The following is a 17,309-nucleotide window of genomic DNA, read 5'->3' as shown; positions in this document are numbered from 1 at the left end:
TCTACATATAGATAAGGTAACAGGACTCCTCAACTTAAGAAAACATAAAGAAACTAGAATACATGCAAAATAGAGCCGTTAGATTGATAACAAAACAAATATTCAATTTCCTAGATCATAATTAACAAGCACCATAAATGACTGAACAATAATTTACAAGTATAAAAATAAAAAAAAAACTCAATAAAATACTCAGAAGGACACAAAGATGAAAGCACATTTCTTATTCCATATGTTAGGACAAATTTGTACAAGTAATCCCTCTTCCCTAGTGTCGTTAGAGCATGGAATGGGTTGCCCGAATCAGTCAGGAAAATCAAAGACTTAGAAGAGTTTAAGTCACTGATTAGCATGCATGGCTAGATTTACACATGAAACGTGTAGGACGTTATTATCTTATTTTTTTAAAGTAACGTCTGTAATTTATAAGACAAAATAATAAGTTCGACAGGGCCGGCCTTACAAATTGTGGGGCCCAATGTAATGGGTGCAAGGCTCCTTTTCTAAATACTTAACAATAACAACTATTAATATTAATTAGATCATTATATCAACATTTATTATACAACATGCACAGGAAGCAACTCAAATGCAATATGCGCCAGTGGGCTGATCAAGTTACGTCGATCGTTTAATACACTAAATATGTTAACCCTTTAAGTCATACATCTGTGATAAGAGCCATGACAGATAGTAAAATGCTAAATGTAAATTGCGTGGCCATTGCCAGGTGTTGGGCCCAATTTGGAGCAATCGGTCAAATCGGCATAAGGCCCTGATCACCGCACTGTCACCGTGAATTGATTAGAATACTCCTTCTTCCCTAGTGCTATTAGAGCATGGAATGGGTTGCCTGAGCTAGCCAGGAAAACCAGTGACTTGGCAGAATTTAAGTCATTGGTTAATATGCATGACTAAATGCATGACGCGTAGGACGTAATCATCTTCTTTTTTGAAGTAACGTCTGTATTATATAAGATAAGAAGATAAGATAAGAAGGTTTGGTTTAGAACTAAAAGTTGGCAATCATCGCGATGTTTATCTATGGCGAGTTCCGGTACTGATGCCTGAAAAGGTACCCTAATAATAATTGCAAAATAAAGAAAGGATACATTTCTATTAGATCTAGATATCTCTATCATTTTGCATTGTCTAAGCTTGTAATAAAATAGTGTTTTTCTTACCTGACTGGTTAGCTCTGCAATTAGATTTAATGATTAGATCTAGAAATCTAGATCTTGTTTATAATTTTTTTATACGCAATTGTTTAATACCCAGTAACTGTTGACTTCCTATTCCTAGATATTCTAAGGCTTAGAATTTAGAAGCACTCTCAATAAATATTTAGATAGGACTTAGGTGTCTACGTTTTATACCTATCACTATGATTTAGTATGAATGAAAGCAAAGTTAAAAAAGACTCAATTTTCTTGGTGGGGACTTATTTATTTAGATCTACTTTTTATTTTTACGCTAGGCTAGGAGCCCTACTTGGCTACTACTACTACTAGATCTAGTAGTAGAGGTTGGTGGGGCACTTTTCTTTAAAAATAAACCATTTGTCTGATTTGTAACAATAAAATTAACAAAATAGCTTATAATCATATTTATTATAGTTTTTATTATTACTTTAAAAAAAAAAGTCTCTGTACACTCTCATTCTTATGGTAATTTTTAAAGATAATAATAGCTTCCCAACGCATCCCAAGGTATTGTTTAAAGCCGGTAAAAACCATGACATTGCATCCTATTACCATTGCATTTCATTAGGCACCTACTGGTACAGAAGTTTAAAAAATTGATATTTTTGCATAGAAGCGCAGTAGCTGAATGGCAAAGTGCTTGGCTTACGAACCAGAGTGTCCTGTGTTCAAATCCTGATGAAGACTAATTTAAAAAAAAAAAAAGGCTGGATTTTTAGGCTGCATAATTGAGTCCACCTGACACTATTTGGGGAAAAGTAAAGGTGGTTGGTCGTTGTGCTGGCCACATTACACCCTTGTTAACCAAGGGCCACAGAAACAGATGACCTTTATATCATCTGCACTATAGGCCGGACAGGATGTTTTGAAAGGGGATCTTATTTTGCATATAAATCCTTTTCATTTTTTAAATTTAGAAATTAAGCTTACAAATTATTCAAAAATTAAATAACATGAAGCTATAATTTTAATAAATATTATTTTTACATTAGTTCTAATCAATTATTTTATTTTATTTTAACAGAAGTTATATTAACAAACATAAACGTAGATCCATTAAGTGTCCATGATGGCTGACACAAAGCATGACTTAACTCTCGATCTAAGCAATGCCTTAAAAAATGTGAAGAAGGAAAAGGAAGAAGCAGATTTGTTAACACAACCATGTGAAGAACAAGACTTCAAAGTGCCAGAGATAAAAATTGAGAAGATAGATGTAGATGAATCAGACATGTATGCACAGCAATCAGAAAACTCTGCTGAAACTTCTTATGTGAAACATGAACTCCAGGTACCTGTACATTATTTTATATATATATACAAGTTTTCCGCTTCAGATCTTTAGTTTTGGCATGATACTTCCTTGAATTTTTTCAAAAAGAGGAATATGTCACTAATAATTGCAACGTTTCTCGAACTTTGTCATTGATGCCAGAGCATGAAGGAAACTCACAGCTTGCTTGTTAGGTGGTGTTAGTCCTCTCTGGTGGGCCAAGGAGTCATCTATGGTGTTGCCAGTCACACACCTTTGTGAATCAGTACCCACTGCATTATTACATGGGTGCCATTGCATTGGTTTATATTGTGCAATGTCTTGATGATAGTGTCAATATTGGGTCCAGGGCTTTGCAAAGCCTGTAGTATAGGTTTTGAGCGAGTGACAAAAACAAACTGCCCTCACATGTCCCTCTCTAAGCTGAGAGTCAGTGACTTTTAAGGCTTCACAGATCGCCATGGCTTTCTCATCAAAATGGCAACAAGGTCCATAGGTTTTCAATGTGTCACAAAATAGCAACATGGCCCTAAGGTTTTAACTGTGTCAGAACTAAGAACGTCAATGTAGGCTCCATAGCCTGCTCTTTCAGAGTCTATTGATGTCGATCCATCAGGCTTCCGAACAGGGGGCATCTCAGGCATAATCTGGCTGAAGACTGGGATTTTCATGATTATTAGGAAGCCCCTGAGTCCACCCAACTTGAATGGGTTCTTGATTTTAAATGGGGAAATCAAAAGCACTTAGTTCTTTACTTTTAATCCTTGATTAATCAATTTTTTGAGGATCTATGTTATATTATTATTATGTAAGTGTTCAGAATTTATGCTACATAGAAAGCTTGTTTTCTATTTCTGCTAAAAATATTATTCTCTTTATTATTTTCTTTAAAAAAAATTATATATATGTTAATTTCATTCGACAAATTCTTGTTCCTTTACCTATACTTTAGTATATATATATTGGAACGTTGGGGCATCACATTTGATTTGTCAAAGTAGCTGATGCATCGTTATAAATATTTGATTTATAATGTGAAATTTAGATTGATAATTATGCTAGAAATATTTAAATTAGTTTGTTTTGGCCAACCTATTGAATCATTGTAAATTACCAGTACTGCCATTTAGATTTATGATGTGTGAGTAATTACAAAAAAAACTTTTTTTTTTTTTTTACAGGAAGAGACCATTGAGGAAGAAAAGAAAATGACTTCAGAAAAAAGTGTCTCCACTGATGACATAGAAGATGATGATGTTGGAAATCATTCTAAAGCTGAAAACCAACATCAATGTCACATATGTCATAAGAAATTTGCTAAACTTCAGAATTTAAAAAAACATCAGTTAATTCATTCTGGTGAAAAACAATTTCAGTGTCAAATATGTCTGAAAGAATTTTCTCAGTCTTCTCATTTGAAAACACACCAAGTGATACATACTGGGGAAAAACCATTTCAATGTCAAGTATGTCAAAAACAGTTTGCTCAACTTGCAGGATTGAAAATCCACCAAGTGGTTCATACTGGGGAAAAACGATTTAAATGTCAAATATGTCTAAAAGAGTTTTCTCAATCTTCGGCATTGAAAACTCATGAAGTGGTTCATACTGGTGAAAAGCGATTTCAGTGTCAAATTTGTCTAAGAGAATTTGCTCAATCTTCAACATTGAAAACCCACCAAAAGGTTCATACTGGTGAAAAACCATTTCAGTGTCAAATATGTCTTAAAGAATTTTCTCTTTCTGCTTCATTGAAAGATCACCAAAAGGTACATACTGGTGAAAAACCATACCAATGTCAAATATGTCTAAAAGAATTTTCTCATTCTGCGAGTTTGAGAACTCACCAAACAGTTCATACTGGCGAAAAACCTTTTAAATGTGAAATATGTCTAAAAGCATTTACTCAGGCTGTAACATTGAAAGCTCACCTAGCGGTTCATACTGGTGATAAATCATTCAAATGTCTTGTATGTCTAAAAGAATTTTCACGTCTTTCCAATTTAATAACTCACAAAAAGATTCATACTGGTGAAAAACTATTTAAATGTGAAATATGTCTAAAAGAATTTTCTAAATCTGACAGGCTAAAAACTCACCTAAATATTCATACCGGTGAAAAGCCATTTAAATGTGAAATATGTCTTAGAGAATTTTCTCAGTCTGCAAATTTAAAAACTCACCTAAAGGTTCATACTGGTGAAAAACCATTTCAATGTAAAATATGTTTAAAAACATTTTCTCAATCTTCAAATTTGAAAAAACACCAAGCTGTCCATACCTAAAAAAAATAAAATTTTAATGTCCAATATTTCTAAACAATTTTTCAAAATCTATGACATTAAAAACTCACCAGTTCATTAGTTGATGAGAAACCATCTAAATGTTAAACATATCTGAAATGATTTTCATTTCTATAGATTTTAAAAGATCATGAGGTTATTGTTAGTACTGGGACTTGGTACCGTAAACCATTTAAAGATAAAAATATATCGAAAGGAATTTACTAGGCATCAGCACTTGTTTGTTCAAATGAAATAACCTTTTATATGTTAAATAAATTTAATAGGTTTAAACAATTTTCTTAATCTTTGTCTTTGAAACTCACCAGCCTGGAATAGAGACTAAAGACATAGAAAATGTTTTAGCTCACTGTCTTGCAAGTTTTATTCAAGCATATCAGCATCACTTCATCTTGTAATGGATATTAAAGAAATACTCCAACATTCAAGACCTAAACTTTGTGGTGGCAAAATATGAATTCAGAGTTGTTTTTTTTTAGCTATGGTCAAATGTTTAAAGCAAGTCATAGAAAATGTTGCATTAAGTCAACCAAAATGCTTGTCGTTAATAGTCATTATATTGCTTTTTGGCAGTTATAGTTTGTCTACATACCAGTAATAATAATAATTATAGCTTTTATACGGCGCTATGGACCAATCTCATTTGTGTACCAGTGGGAAGCGGGGTATCTTGGAGAAGGTTTTCCATGCTGCTCTATGGTGCTCAGTAAACACAACTCTCGAGTCATAGCCAAGTTCAAGTGTACTTAGCTTCTTAACCACACTTCCTAATCATGCACCAAAAGCTTAGAATGTTTTCATAGCCATCCTAGGGACACATCATAGTTATGTATGTTCTTGAAAGATCATGATTCTAACTAAGAAGTTTTACACTAATTTTCTGTGCACTACTGGCATACAGAAGTATACATCCTTTGCTTGGAACTTGTAAAAACCCAATAAATGTTTTTGGTTTACATATTTCTGATGTTCCTTCAGCTTTATAGGATAGTGGGGGATAGCCATTGGCAGGGTTCAAACCTGGGACCTCAGACACAGTCCAACACACATAATACACAACCAGGCAACAATCCAAACACACAAAAAAAATCTTCAACACAACTCTACATAAATGTCTTTAAGTAGGACTTCTAGTGTAAACTGACCAGGATTACTCAGCAGAACTAAACCGCTGTTAGTCCCATGTCTCAGTGCAAGTGGAAGGAAGGAATATTTATATATATCAATGACCATAGTGTTGTTTTGAGAAAAACCAAATGTAAATTGTCTTTTTTTGTAACTGTAAATTGTTTTGGTGTTCTTTTAACTCTTTTCCTCCCTAATTAACAATAACATGGTTGGTTAAATTACATTTTTGGTTTATAAACTACCGTGTTATTTGTGTTATATAAAAAGAGCATGCATTCTCCTATAATACTGTACCAAAGTGATTACAAACAAACATGTTATTGAAGTCTGATCATAACCGGGTAGAATGCAGAAATGTTAAAATTGACAATTCGGTCAGAATGTGGAAAATTAATTGCGGAGATTTAATTACAATTTAATATCTATATTGATTTTACTGGCGGATTACATTAAAACTTATTATAAAATTGACTAACGTACACTTAATGTTTCTTGTATTTGAAAATATTTAGGATTTTGACTATTTTTCTTGGAATGTAAATATGTAAATATTCATTAAATAGCTTCATATTATGCAGTGTGTCTTAATGTTAAATGTTGATTTATTTATTGTTTTTCTTTTTTCTTGGAATAAACATTTAAATATTCATTCAGTAGCTTTATTTTATGCAGTGTGTGTTAGTCATTTTTGTGATAATGTTAGAATAATTAACTACAAGCCATTGTAGACTAATCAACTACAAGCCATTGCGTTAATAGTAATGTTAGAGGTTCTTTCGAATTTAAAATGATGCTTTCCTGTGTTTTATGGTAAAAAAATGTAGATCAGTTTTAACTTTTAAACAAGCACTTGAAATTAGAATACTATTTAAAGCCAAAGCTTTATAAAGGGGAGATAACCTCTAGTAATACCTTTTTTTTTTCAAAAAGTTACAGGGGTTAGCTCCCTTTCTGCTATAAAACAGTTGTCAAGTACTCTACATGAAGTGCTCTGCCACAGGGTCTGCGGGATGCTAAGATATGTCACCCTATACAAGAACAAAGGTGATAGAAGCCACAACTACTGGGGAATTGCCCTCTTAAGCATTGTAGACAAAGTCTTTGCTCGAGTGATACTTCCCAGGCTACAAAAACTCACTGATAGAGTGATCCAGAATCACAGTGCGGCTTTCGCTCAGGGAGATCCCCAATTAACATGAATTTCTCTATCCATCAACTTCAAGAAAAGTGCAGAGAGCAAAGTATGCCTTTGTACAATGCATTCATCGACCTGACAAAGGCCTTTGATCTACTCAGCAGAGAAGGCCTCCTTAAAATCTTACAGATAATAGGCTGTCCATACAAGCTGCTAAATATTATTGTCTCTTTCCACCATATATGATGGGCACTGTGCAGTTAAAAGGCGAGTCAAACAAGAATGTGTCCTGGTCCAACCCTCTTTGGAATACTGTACTCTTTTAAATGCTAATCCACCACATGTTTAGATTAAAGTAGGTCAGAGATACAGAACAAACATATGTCCAGACTCCAGTCACTCAGTATGCCTTGTCCCCGCCCCCTTGTACAGGTCACTAAGGTCAGACACACCTGTATGAGGAAGGGCTTTGTAAGCCTATGTCAGAATGTCTGTCATCATTATACTTAGGCCTATGCTATAATTTATAGTTTTATAAAGTGAACTGTGAGTCATGAGACACAACACTGTGGCACTGATATCCCTAAAACAGATCTATGTGAATCTAGATTTATACAGTACTGTGAATGAATTGTGAGTTAGACCAAATTCGCTGCTCCAGAATCTGCTTATATTTAAAAACTTCCAGCTGATTCATACTGGTGGAAAAAAGTTTGGGTGTTACAGATGTTAAAAGAGATATACTTTTATCTTCATATCTGAAACACTTGTTAGTTCATAGCTGTCAAATAAACTTATTATTGAACTAAGCCTTGAATAAACTTCTTAATCTTTGCCTTAAAAAGATTTTGTTATGTATGCAATATTATTAGTTAAGGTTTATATTTATTAATGTATTATGCAAACATTACACAACATAATTGTTAGTATATTATTAAAATAGTGAGCTTGTATGTTTATATATTTTATTTGGCAGAATGAAACTATTACATTTTACTAGCTTACTTATTATTTCCTGCAGTTTCAGAAATGACATTCAGTAGATTACTAGACTTAATAGCAAGATTAGTAGATTCAATAACAATATCAGTAGACTAATACCAAGATCAGAAGGCCTAGACTTCATAGCATCTGTACTAGTCAATGTTACCAGAGATAATATAATTTTTGAAAATCTTGACTAATGTGTCGCAATAGACCAAGCTCAGGTTATTTTCAAGAGGATATCCCAGTGGTGCGTTGAAGTTGAGAAAAAGGTGTGTAAATAGTTCAGTGCACCAAATTTTTTTTTTTTTGTACTAAATTGGCTTCAGCAGCCCGAATTCCTGCTGTATTTAGAGAATGTTTTGTACAGGCATTGAATAGTGCTTTAGGATTCTAGCCCTCAGAAGCCCAAGGTGTCTTAGACTTGTCTGAAAATTATTTCCTTTGGGAAATATAGTCAGTAAGGATAAAAAATGAAATATTACCTATAATTTTGGTTTCTTTGAGTGACCTTGACCTACTTTTAAAAAATGTTTCACTTAATTGGCTTTCTAAGGTAATTTTTTTTTTACTTATTGTTAAATAGTAATAATACAACTAAACTCATGAACAGTTGTTTTTATTCAATACAAATGAAAGGGTCTGAAACAATTCCTTGCCTCAGTGTAACAGAGATAAGACTTCACATTTTTCACACATATTATTTGTTTTTGGCTACATAGTTAACAACACTGATAATCATCTTTTTTGAGGAGAAGGCGGTGGTAACCATCTGTTCTAACATCTGTCTCTGGCATTGGTTTTCTTGCGGACTTTTTTTTTCATAGCAGATACTTCAAGGAAATTTTCAATTGATGGTCTGCCCCGCTTTCTTGAAGCATTTAACTGTATCAAAAGGGTGGCTTATTTCAATTAAAATGTCCTTTGGTTCATCAGTTCCTTTTTAAAAGTTAGGGTTAGGGTCAGCACATCGACGGTACGACAGCCAGGAATTGATCAACATCATGCGAATTGTTTGCCAGAAGATATACAAGTTCCATTGCTTTGATCTCATTTGAAAGGAATGTTTCGAAATAAAACAGTCATGGAGATCCACACCTCCCATTTTTTTATTGTACAGCTTGATGACTGACGGTTTTTGTACATGAAGGTATGTAGACTTGCTTTTGTCATATCTTATGACAATATTTTTGGGTTCAGTTCCAGAGTATATTGACAGCATATTAACTGCCCTGGTGTCATACCATCTAACGGCAACCATATTGGTCTTTTTTTTCAACGCACTGATCCATTGACCCACGACCTTTTTTTTTTATTTCCTTCTCTTGCTCAAGCTTTACACCATTGATGCGATTAGGTCTGACTATACCAGTGTAATGAATTCCCTTTTCTCTCAATTTTTCCAAAAGAGGCATAGAAGTGAAAAGGTTGTCAGCAAGTATTTTGTAGTTTAACTCATTAGCTACTAGGCCCTCCCAGCTGAAATACTAAGCAAAGGGAGGTAACTCTAAATTACACAGTCATCTTACAAAAAAATTATTAAAAATACTAAATAACATCTAATTACAATAAAAAAAATTCTTTTTAAAAAAGAGAAATGAATGACCTTTCCAAAAATATATAGTTTTAATAATTTTTATAAACAAATAAATGATAAAAATCAACATAAACACAAAAAGTTTTTGCTTTTTTTCTTCACTGCCGCTTGAGAAACTCATGAAATTTGGAATAACAGAGTCCTCTGTGAAGATGAACTTGACACATAGGACACCCAGTTGTGGTCTCACTGGTTCTGCCACTTGCTGTTTTGTTCCCATCTTTAGAGCACTGAAAGCAGCGGCGTTTTCGGCCAGGCATAGGCTGCAACATGTGCTGGCTGTTGTAGGGCTTCGATCTTCCTGCAACACTTGGTGTGTCCAGTAGTGCAGCTCTTGTTGCTGCTGTCAGAAGCTGATCAGCCACTTTCTTGTGAAACAATAAGTGATTTTGAGATAAAGAATCTGTTGAATCATTGGGTCTGGATTTTTTCATCAATAAAAAGCTGTTGATCGTAGAGATGTCTATCAGGTACCATAGCATGTATCTCCACCACTTGTTGCTTGTGAAACCATAAGTGATTTTGAGATAAAGAATCTGTTGAATCATTGGTTCTGGATTTTTTCATCAATAAAAAGCTGTTGATCGTAGAGATGTCTATCAGGTACCATAGCATGTATCTCCACCACTTGTTGCTTGTGAAACCATAAGTGATTTTGAGATAAAGAATCTGTTGAATCATTGGTTCTGGATTTTTTCATCAATAAAAAGCTGTTGATCGTAGAGATGTCTATCAGGTACCATAGCATGTATCTCCACCACTTGTTGCTTACACGTCCAACTGGGTAGTACGAACGATGCTGGTCTGCCAGGTCTACTCCAAACATGCCACAATTATAGCTGACAACTGGTAGAGGTATTTCCAGATCTAGCATGCCTGTTTTAGATCTACACTCAACAGTGGTCATGACAGGGTTCGAGTTCGTAGACAGGATATTGACTTGCCGCTTATCGGTCCACTGTGTAGCAACAATCAGCCCTTTCTGTCTCATCTTCAAATCTCCTTTCTTTTGTTTTGATTTAGGCAGAGGCCAACCCTTTCTATGAGCTCCGATGGTAGCACAGCTATAGGTCTTTCTTTCCAACAAGTCCTCAGCTAACTTCAAAGAGTAAAAAAATTGTCGAAATACACTTTGTGGTATTTGTCCAAATATGGCTCAATCATCGACATGACCACATTGTATCCCAGGCCATTGGGAGATGAATAATTTGATTTGCCTGTGTACACCCTAAATTTAGTACATAGCCTGATAAGGCTTTCTGCACAACACCAAATCTTGATGCCCCAAGGTGTAGGCTTGTTCTTCAAATACTGCTTCATATCGAGGCGACCACGAAAGCCTACCATTGCCTCATCAACACTCAGTTTGCGCTTAGACTGCTTGACATGTATTCCTTATATGATCCAGTAGAGGCCTAATTTTGTACAATGGGTCACAGTTGTCACTATTTCTTGGTGGAAAGTGTGCATTGTCATTGAGGTGAAAATATTGCCTGATCTTTTCAAACAGAGTGCAGCCCATTACATCAGCTATTGCTGGCACCCTCCAGCTTTTGTCTGAAGACCAGTAGAGCTTAGTACTTGGAATCCAATGAATACCAAACATAATATTGATGTACAGGAAGGTATATATATCTTGAGCAGTCACTGGTTTCCACTGAGAATCCCTCTGGCCTTTAGCTACCTGCTATTGCTCTGCATACCTATTGGTTTCTGTAACTATCAACCCTGTCATTTCATCAGTAATACATAATTTGAAGTAATCTAAACGACTGCAGTCTTCATCTAGATGGTGAACACCCCCAACTATTTCTTCAGAAGGTAGCATTTTATCTGAATCACTGGTCAAAGTGTTGGTCCAAGATAAAGATTCAGTACTAGATCTAGGATCAGTGACATTAGGCCTAGCTTCAGTACTAACCCATACAACATCCTAAACACCATCCCAAACCAAACTCACCAACCACTAGCCAGATCCACTCCTGTTAAACCTAAATCTACTAAAATTAATACAACAGCCTCACTAAACAAACCTACTAAAGAAGTAACACCAAAATACCTTAAAACCTTAGTAATAAATTTTCAAAGCATTAGGAACAAAACAGCAGACTTAGAAATTTTATTAGAATGTGAGAAACCAGACATAATTGCAGGCACAGAAACTTGGCTACATCCTGAAATTTATAATGCAGAAATTTTCAATAGTAATTATGAAATTTTTAGAAAAGATAGGGCTGATAATCATGGAGGAGTTCTTTTAGCAATAAAAAACAATCTTATAGCAGAAGAAATTACCTTACCTAACTCAAAAAATATAGAATCAACATTTTGTAAAATTAATACCACCTCAACATCCCTAATAATAGGCAGCATTTACAGACCACCAAATTCTAGTTTAGAATACATGCAGGAACTATGTAATCAGATTACTACACTTAAAGAGACAAATAAAAATGCAGTTTTTTGGATTATGGGTGATTTCAACCTACCTGATATAAATTGGAAAACACTAACCATAGATAAACACCAAAACCTTAAGGACATAAATGAGCTTTTCATAGAAACTTTACACAACCTAAGTTTAGATCAAATCATTAAAAAGCCAACTAGATTAAACAACACATTAGATCTCTTCTTAACCAACAGACCTGGACTAGTAGTTGATTATGATATTATCCCTGGTCTATCAGACCATGAGATCATAAAAATACACAGTCAGATAAAAGCAGTAGCCAATACAAAACCCAAAAGAAAAATCTTACTCTGGAATAAATGTAACCTAACACAACTACACCAAGCTGCATTAAACTTTCAACAAACATTCTTATTAGAAAAAGACATTAACCAACCAGTCGATGACCTCTGGAATTTCATTAAAAACAATCTTAAAAGCATTATAGAAAATCATATACCAACTAAATACACATCAAACAAAATAAATAAATGCTGGTTTAATAATAGACTAAAGAAGCTTTGTAAACAGAAGGAAAACCTATATAGAAAATTTAAAGAAACTAATGCAGAAAGAGTTTACAAAAAGTATATAAAAATTAAACACTTAACCCAAAAAGTAAGCAGACAGCTGCAGAGTGAATACATAAACAATGTAATATCTAAAGATAACAACAAAAACCTATGGTCATACATTAAGTCTAAGAAAATGGAAACAACAGGCGTAGCGCCATTAAAAGATGAACATAACATAATACATAATGATAATGAAACTAAAGCAAACATTCTAAACAAATACTTTGCATCAGCATTCTCAGCCCCAGGAGACAAAGACATATTACTGAATTTGAACCAAGTAGACAACATAGAAGATATAGTAGTACAAGAAAATGGAATTCAAAAACTATTAGCCAACACCAAACCAAATAAAGCTTCTGGACCTGATGGTATTCCAGCTAGATTACTCAAAGAACTAAGTAATGAGCTAGCCCCAGTATTCAAAATACTCTTTCAGGCTTCACTTAACCAGGGCAGAGTACCAAAGGACTGGAAAGAAGCTAATGTCACCCCCCTATTTAAAAAAGGAGAAAAATCTGACCCAGGAAACTACAGACCAGTATCACTTACCAGCATCACATGTAAAATCCTAGAACACATAATATGTAGCAACATCATAAACCACTTAGACAAACATAATGTCCTCACACCATACCAACATGGCTTTAGGAAATATAGATCATGTGAAACACAACTAATAGGACTAATTGATGATTTTTCAAAAGGTTTAGATAATAGTGAACAAATAGATGCTATCTTACTAGATTTTTCTAAGGCTTTTGACAAAGTTCACCACCATAGTTTGCTTAAAAAATTAAAATATTTCGGCATTAATGGTCCACTGCATCAGTGGATTAAAGACTTTCTGATAGGGAGAGAACAAACTGTAATAATAAATGGTTCTAAATCAACACCGATAACAGTAAACTCAGGTGTACCTCAAGGAACAGTCTTGGGTCCACTACTATTTTTAATTTACATAAATGATTTACCAAATTGCATTACTTCAGGAACAAAAGTCAGATTATTTGCAGACGATTGCATAATATATAGAACAATAAAAACAACACAAGACACAGATATTTTACAAAGAGAATTAGATGAATTACAGAAATGGGAATCAAATTGGAGCATGTCTTTCCACCCAGAAAAATGTCAGTTGTTAAGAGTAACAAAAAAACTAAAACAAATTAATTCCACTTATCTTATTCATGGCAAACCAGTAACACAGACTAAAAACGCAAAATACCTAGGTGTTATAATAAATGAAAAACTGTCATGGAATCCACATATTGATGAAACTACAAAAAAATCAAACAAAGCATTAGGATTTATTAAAAGAAATGTCTATAAATCAAATAAGAACATAAAACTAAAATGTTATTTAACCTTGGTTAGGCCAATAATAGAATATGCATCCTCTGTTTGGGACCCCTCAACTCAAGAAAACATTAAGAAACTAGAACAGACACAAAATAGAGCAGTGCGATTCATAACAAACGAATATTTACATTTGACTAGAGTAACACCTTTAGTAAAATCACTAAATTTAGAAAGCCTTCAGGACAGAAGGCTCAAAAGTAAAGTAGCAATAATACATAAAACACTGAACCATAATCTTCAAATACAAAAACAAAATTTAATAAAAATACTCTGAAAGACACAAAGATAAAGGCACATTCCTCGTCCCATATGCTAGGACAAATTTGTACAAATACTCCTTCTTCCCTAGTGCTATTAGAGCATGGAATGGGTTGCCTGAGCTAGCCAGGAAAACCAGTGACTTGGCAGAATTTAAGTCATTGGTTAATATGCATGACTAAATGCATGACGCGTAGGATGTAATCATCTTCTTTTTTGAAGTAACGTCTGTATTATATAAGATAAGATAAGATAACAGAATTGTTTACATCTAGATCTAGATGATGTATCACCATCAGCATCATTATCAGATTCTACTTCTAGGTCTAAATTATCTAAATCTAAATCAGATTCTGCCTCTATAGACCTTCTAGTATCAGCAATAAGCGAGTCAAGAAACTGAAACGCCATTGTAGCAGAAGTCAAAATCGAGAGATCAAAGCAACAGAAATTTCAGTTACCTTTGAAGTCGCATAGAAAAAGACAGAGAAATTAGAAAAACATTCATATTTTTTTCTGAAACGATCTACATTCCTACTTTTGAAAAAACCCAGCCAGTGACAAAAAACCTCTCGCTTTCTGCAAGAAAAAGAGAGCTGAACATGTCCTGTTGTTGCAGGAGGCGTGGCAGGCGCATTAGTAGCGAGTGGGGGATGGGCGCATTAGTAGCTATTGAGTTAATGGTGCCTCTCCTGCAACATTTTGCAGTAAAGATGCACAAAGCTTCAAAACAACTTCTGCACCGACACCTAAACTACTTTTTTTTCAGTGCTATTGTTTTCTCCTTGATAGACATCAAAGTCACAAAGAATGCTGTTGAGCTTGTTCGAGGTCAAACTTTGATTCCCCAAGGATTGGGTTTGCCTTTAACATATTGATTTAATTTGCCTAAATTTTCCCTTGAAAGGTATCATCATTTTGTCAATGCTGTTGCACTTCAAGGGAATACTTTTCAAACAGTTGTTTTTAAATTGCTCTAGCCAGGGTCTTATTTTCCATAGCTTTAAATCCTGTTTTTTTGTTATCTCCTGTAAGCATGTTGTTGTCAACAAAGTGTAATGATGAAAGAATCGTCTGAAATCTATTCCTACTCATGACGTCTGCAAAAGGGCATAACAAGATTCAGTCTCCCAGCAGCATCTTACGCCAGGCATTTTGGCTAGGCCCATTTTGAGAAACATGCCAATTACCTGTTCCAATTCTTTGTTTGAGGTGTTCATTGGTTTTCCTGATTTCTGCACACTGTATTGATTGGTATAGGCAATCAGAAGATCAAGCTTATAATCGGTTAAATATTGTTTGAAAAATTCTAATGGTGATGGCATTTGAAAATTATCAGGTAGTTCTAGATATTTTCCTCTGAAAACTGAGTCTGGAGGATTAAAGACATTTTTTGTCCATAAATAGGAATTTATCTTATTTGTGCCAGAGGGTACAGATTGTGCCGATGATGTCGATGGTTGTATCTGATGTTGATCATCATCTGATTCTGAGGAACTAGAATCATGTCTAGATCTACCAGTTTCTAGATGGTCAGGCATGTAGTCTTCATCATCAGTAGACTCATTATCAATATCACTTTCCTTGGGTTTATAAATTCTAGAATGTCTAAAACCTGTTCAGCTGCGTACTTCCTTGGTCTTGACAACCTGTAGAGTAACAAAATGTAGATAAGTTATTATTCATTTGTAGACCCATTTTTATGTAAAATCAACTAGACTACTAGACAAACAGTACTAGATTTAACTAGATCTAGATCTACAATAAACTATAAACTAGATCTAATTCTAATTACATAAATTATTCTATTTAATTACAAAGAAAAATAAATAGATTCTATACTAGATCATTAGATCTAGATCTACTTTCTAGGCTAAAACTATAACGTTGGATAAAAATGTGCCATATATCATAATAAGATGGCTGCCTGGTCGTTCGGTTTGCGCGCTGGACTGTTGTTCGGATTTATCGACGGTCGAGGGTTCAAACCCTGCCCGCTCCCATCCCCCGTCGTCCTGCAGGAGGTTTGGACTAGGAGGTAAACTATCTTCAACTCTGAAGGAACATCCGAAACATGTAAAACATTTTACAAACATTTTTAATCATAATTATTGATAATTCATATAGATTATTATAATTATAGATTATCTATATAGATCTATTACATTATTATTATATAATTATTATTAATATTAGCCCAGTGACTACTATCTAGGCTATAACGTTGGATAAAAATGTCACTAATGGCATATTAAATGTGCCATATAGATCTATTACATTAGACATTATAATTATATAATTATTAATATTATTAATATTATTATTCCACTGACTGGCCCCAGTGCCTGGGTGATGAGTGGCAGTGCCAGTGGGCTGAGTGGGTCACCGGTGGTACATTCATTTTTAAAGCGCTAATACAACTAAGCATGAAAATAAAACATGATTTTAAAATTACATATAAGTTTTATAGTTTCTTTAGATATTGAAAAACTAAACATAAAAACATTTTATCTACCTTTGACTTGCAAAATTGTATTTCAAAAATAGTGATATTTATTATGGTAAGCTGGCAGACATGTCAACATACCAACTTGCTCAAGGAGAATAACTATGAAACACAAAAATACAACAAATTATCGTAGTAGCGTCCCTTTTGTTCCTCGTAGGACACTCTGGGTTGCGGTGGTAAAAAAAATAACTGAGTGGTTCACCCGTGACCCTAATGGGCTTCTGAGGGCTAGAATACTGTCTTGGACACCTTAGTTAGGTCCTTTCATGATTGTTACATTATCATAGCCTTGACCTCTGCAATACATTATGTCTAAGCCACCCAAACGAAGTTTATCCAAACTCATTGCAGCGATTCTAGCGGCATGCTTGGCTTTAGTGGAGATGCTGTCAATGAAAAATGCCTGTCAATGCTGTCAGGTGTTATAATAAATGAAAAACTGTCATGGAATCCACATATTGATGAAACTACAAAAAAAATAAAACAAAGCATTAGGATTTATTAAAAGAAATTTCTACAAATCAAATA

General features: G+C 34.2%; 1 protein-coding gene across 3 annotated transcripts; it reads left to right on the top strand.

The window, feature by feature from the left end:
- Positions 1–1,024: 1,024 nt before the first annotated feature.
- Positions 1,025–6,555, top strand: LOC129928071 (zinc finger protein 235-like). 3 transcript variants are annotated; one of them, XM_056040419.1, is made up of 3 exons: positions 1,025–1,075; positions 2,227–2,493; positions 3,657–6,555. In XM_056040419.1, the coding sequence occupies exons 2-3, from the start codon at positions 2,269–2,271 to the stop codon at positions 4,758–4,760; spliced, it is 1,329 nt and encodes a 442-aa protein (XP_055896394.1). In that variant the 5' UTR covers positions 1,025–1,075; positions 2,227–2,268; the 3' UTR covers positions 4,761–6,555. The 3 variants fall into 3 exon arrangements, with proteins under 3 accessions (XP_055896394.1, XP_055896396.1, XP_055896395.1); XM_056040421.1 differs by having other exon boundaries at positions 1,073–1,160; XM_056040420.1 differs by lacking the exon at positions 1,025–1,075 and adding an exon at positions 1,086–1,191.
- Positions 6,556–17,309: the final 10,754 nt, after the last annotated feature.

This window comes from Biomphalaria glabrata, chromosome 9 (genome assembly GCF_947242115.1).
Source record: "Biomphalaria glabrata chromosome 9, xgBioGlab47.1, whole genome shotgun sequence".
NCBI classification, from domain to species: Eukaryota; Metazoa; Mollusca; class Gastropoda; family Planorbidae; genus Biomphalaria; species Biomphalaria glabrata.
This window is presented reverse-complemented; position numbering and strand designations above follow the sequence as displayed.

What these genes read in the sequence shown, in the direction of transcription:
- LOC129928071 (XM_056040419.1), top strand. Translation starts at nt 2,269, where the DNA reads ATGATGGCTGACACAAAGCATGACTTAACTCTCGATCTAAGCAATGCC. An exon ending in ATGTGAAACATGAACTCCAG is followed by an intron (nt 2,494 to 3,656) that starts GTACCTGTACAT and finishes TTTTTTTTACAG; the next exon opens with GAAGAGACCATTGAGGAAGA.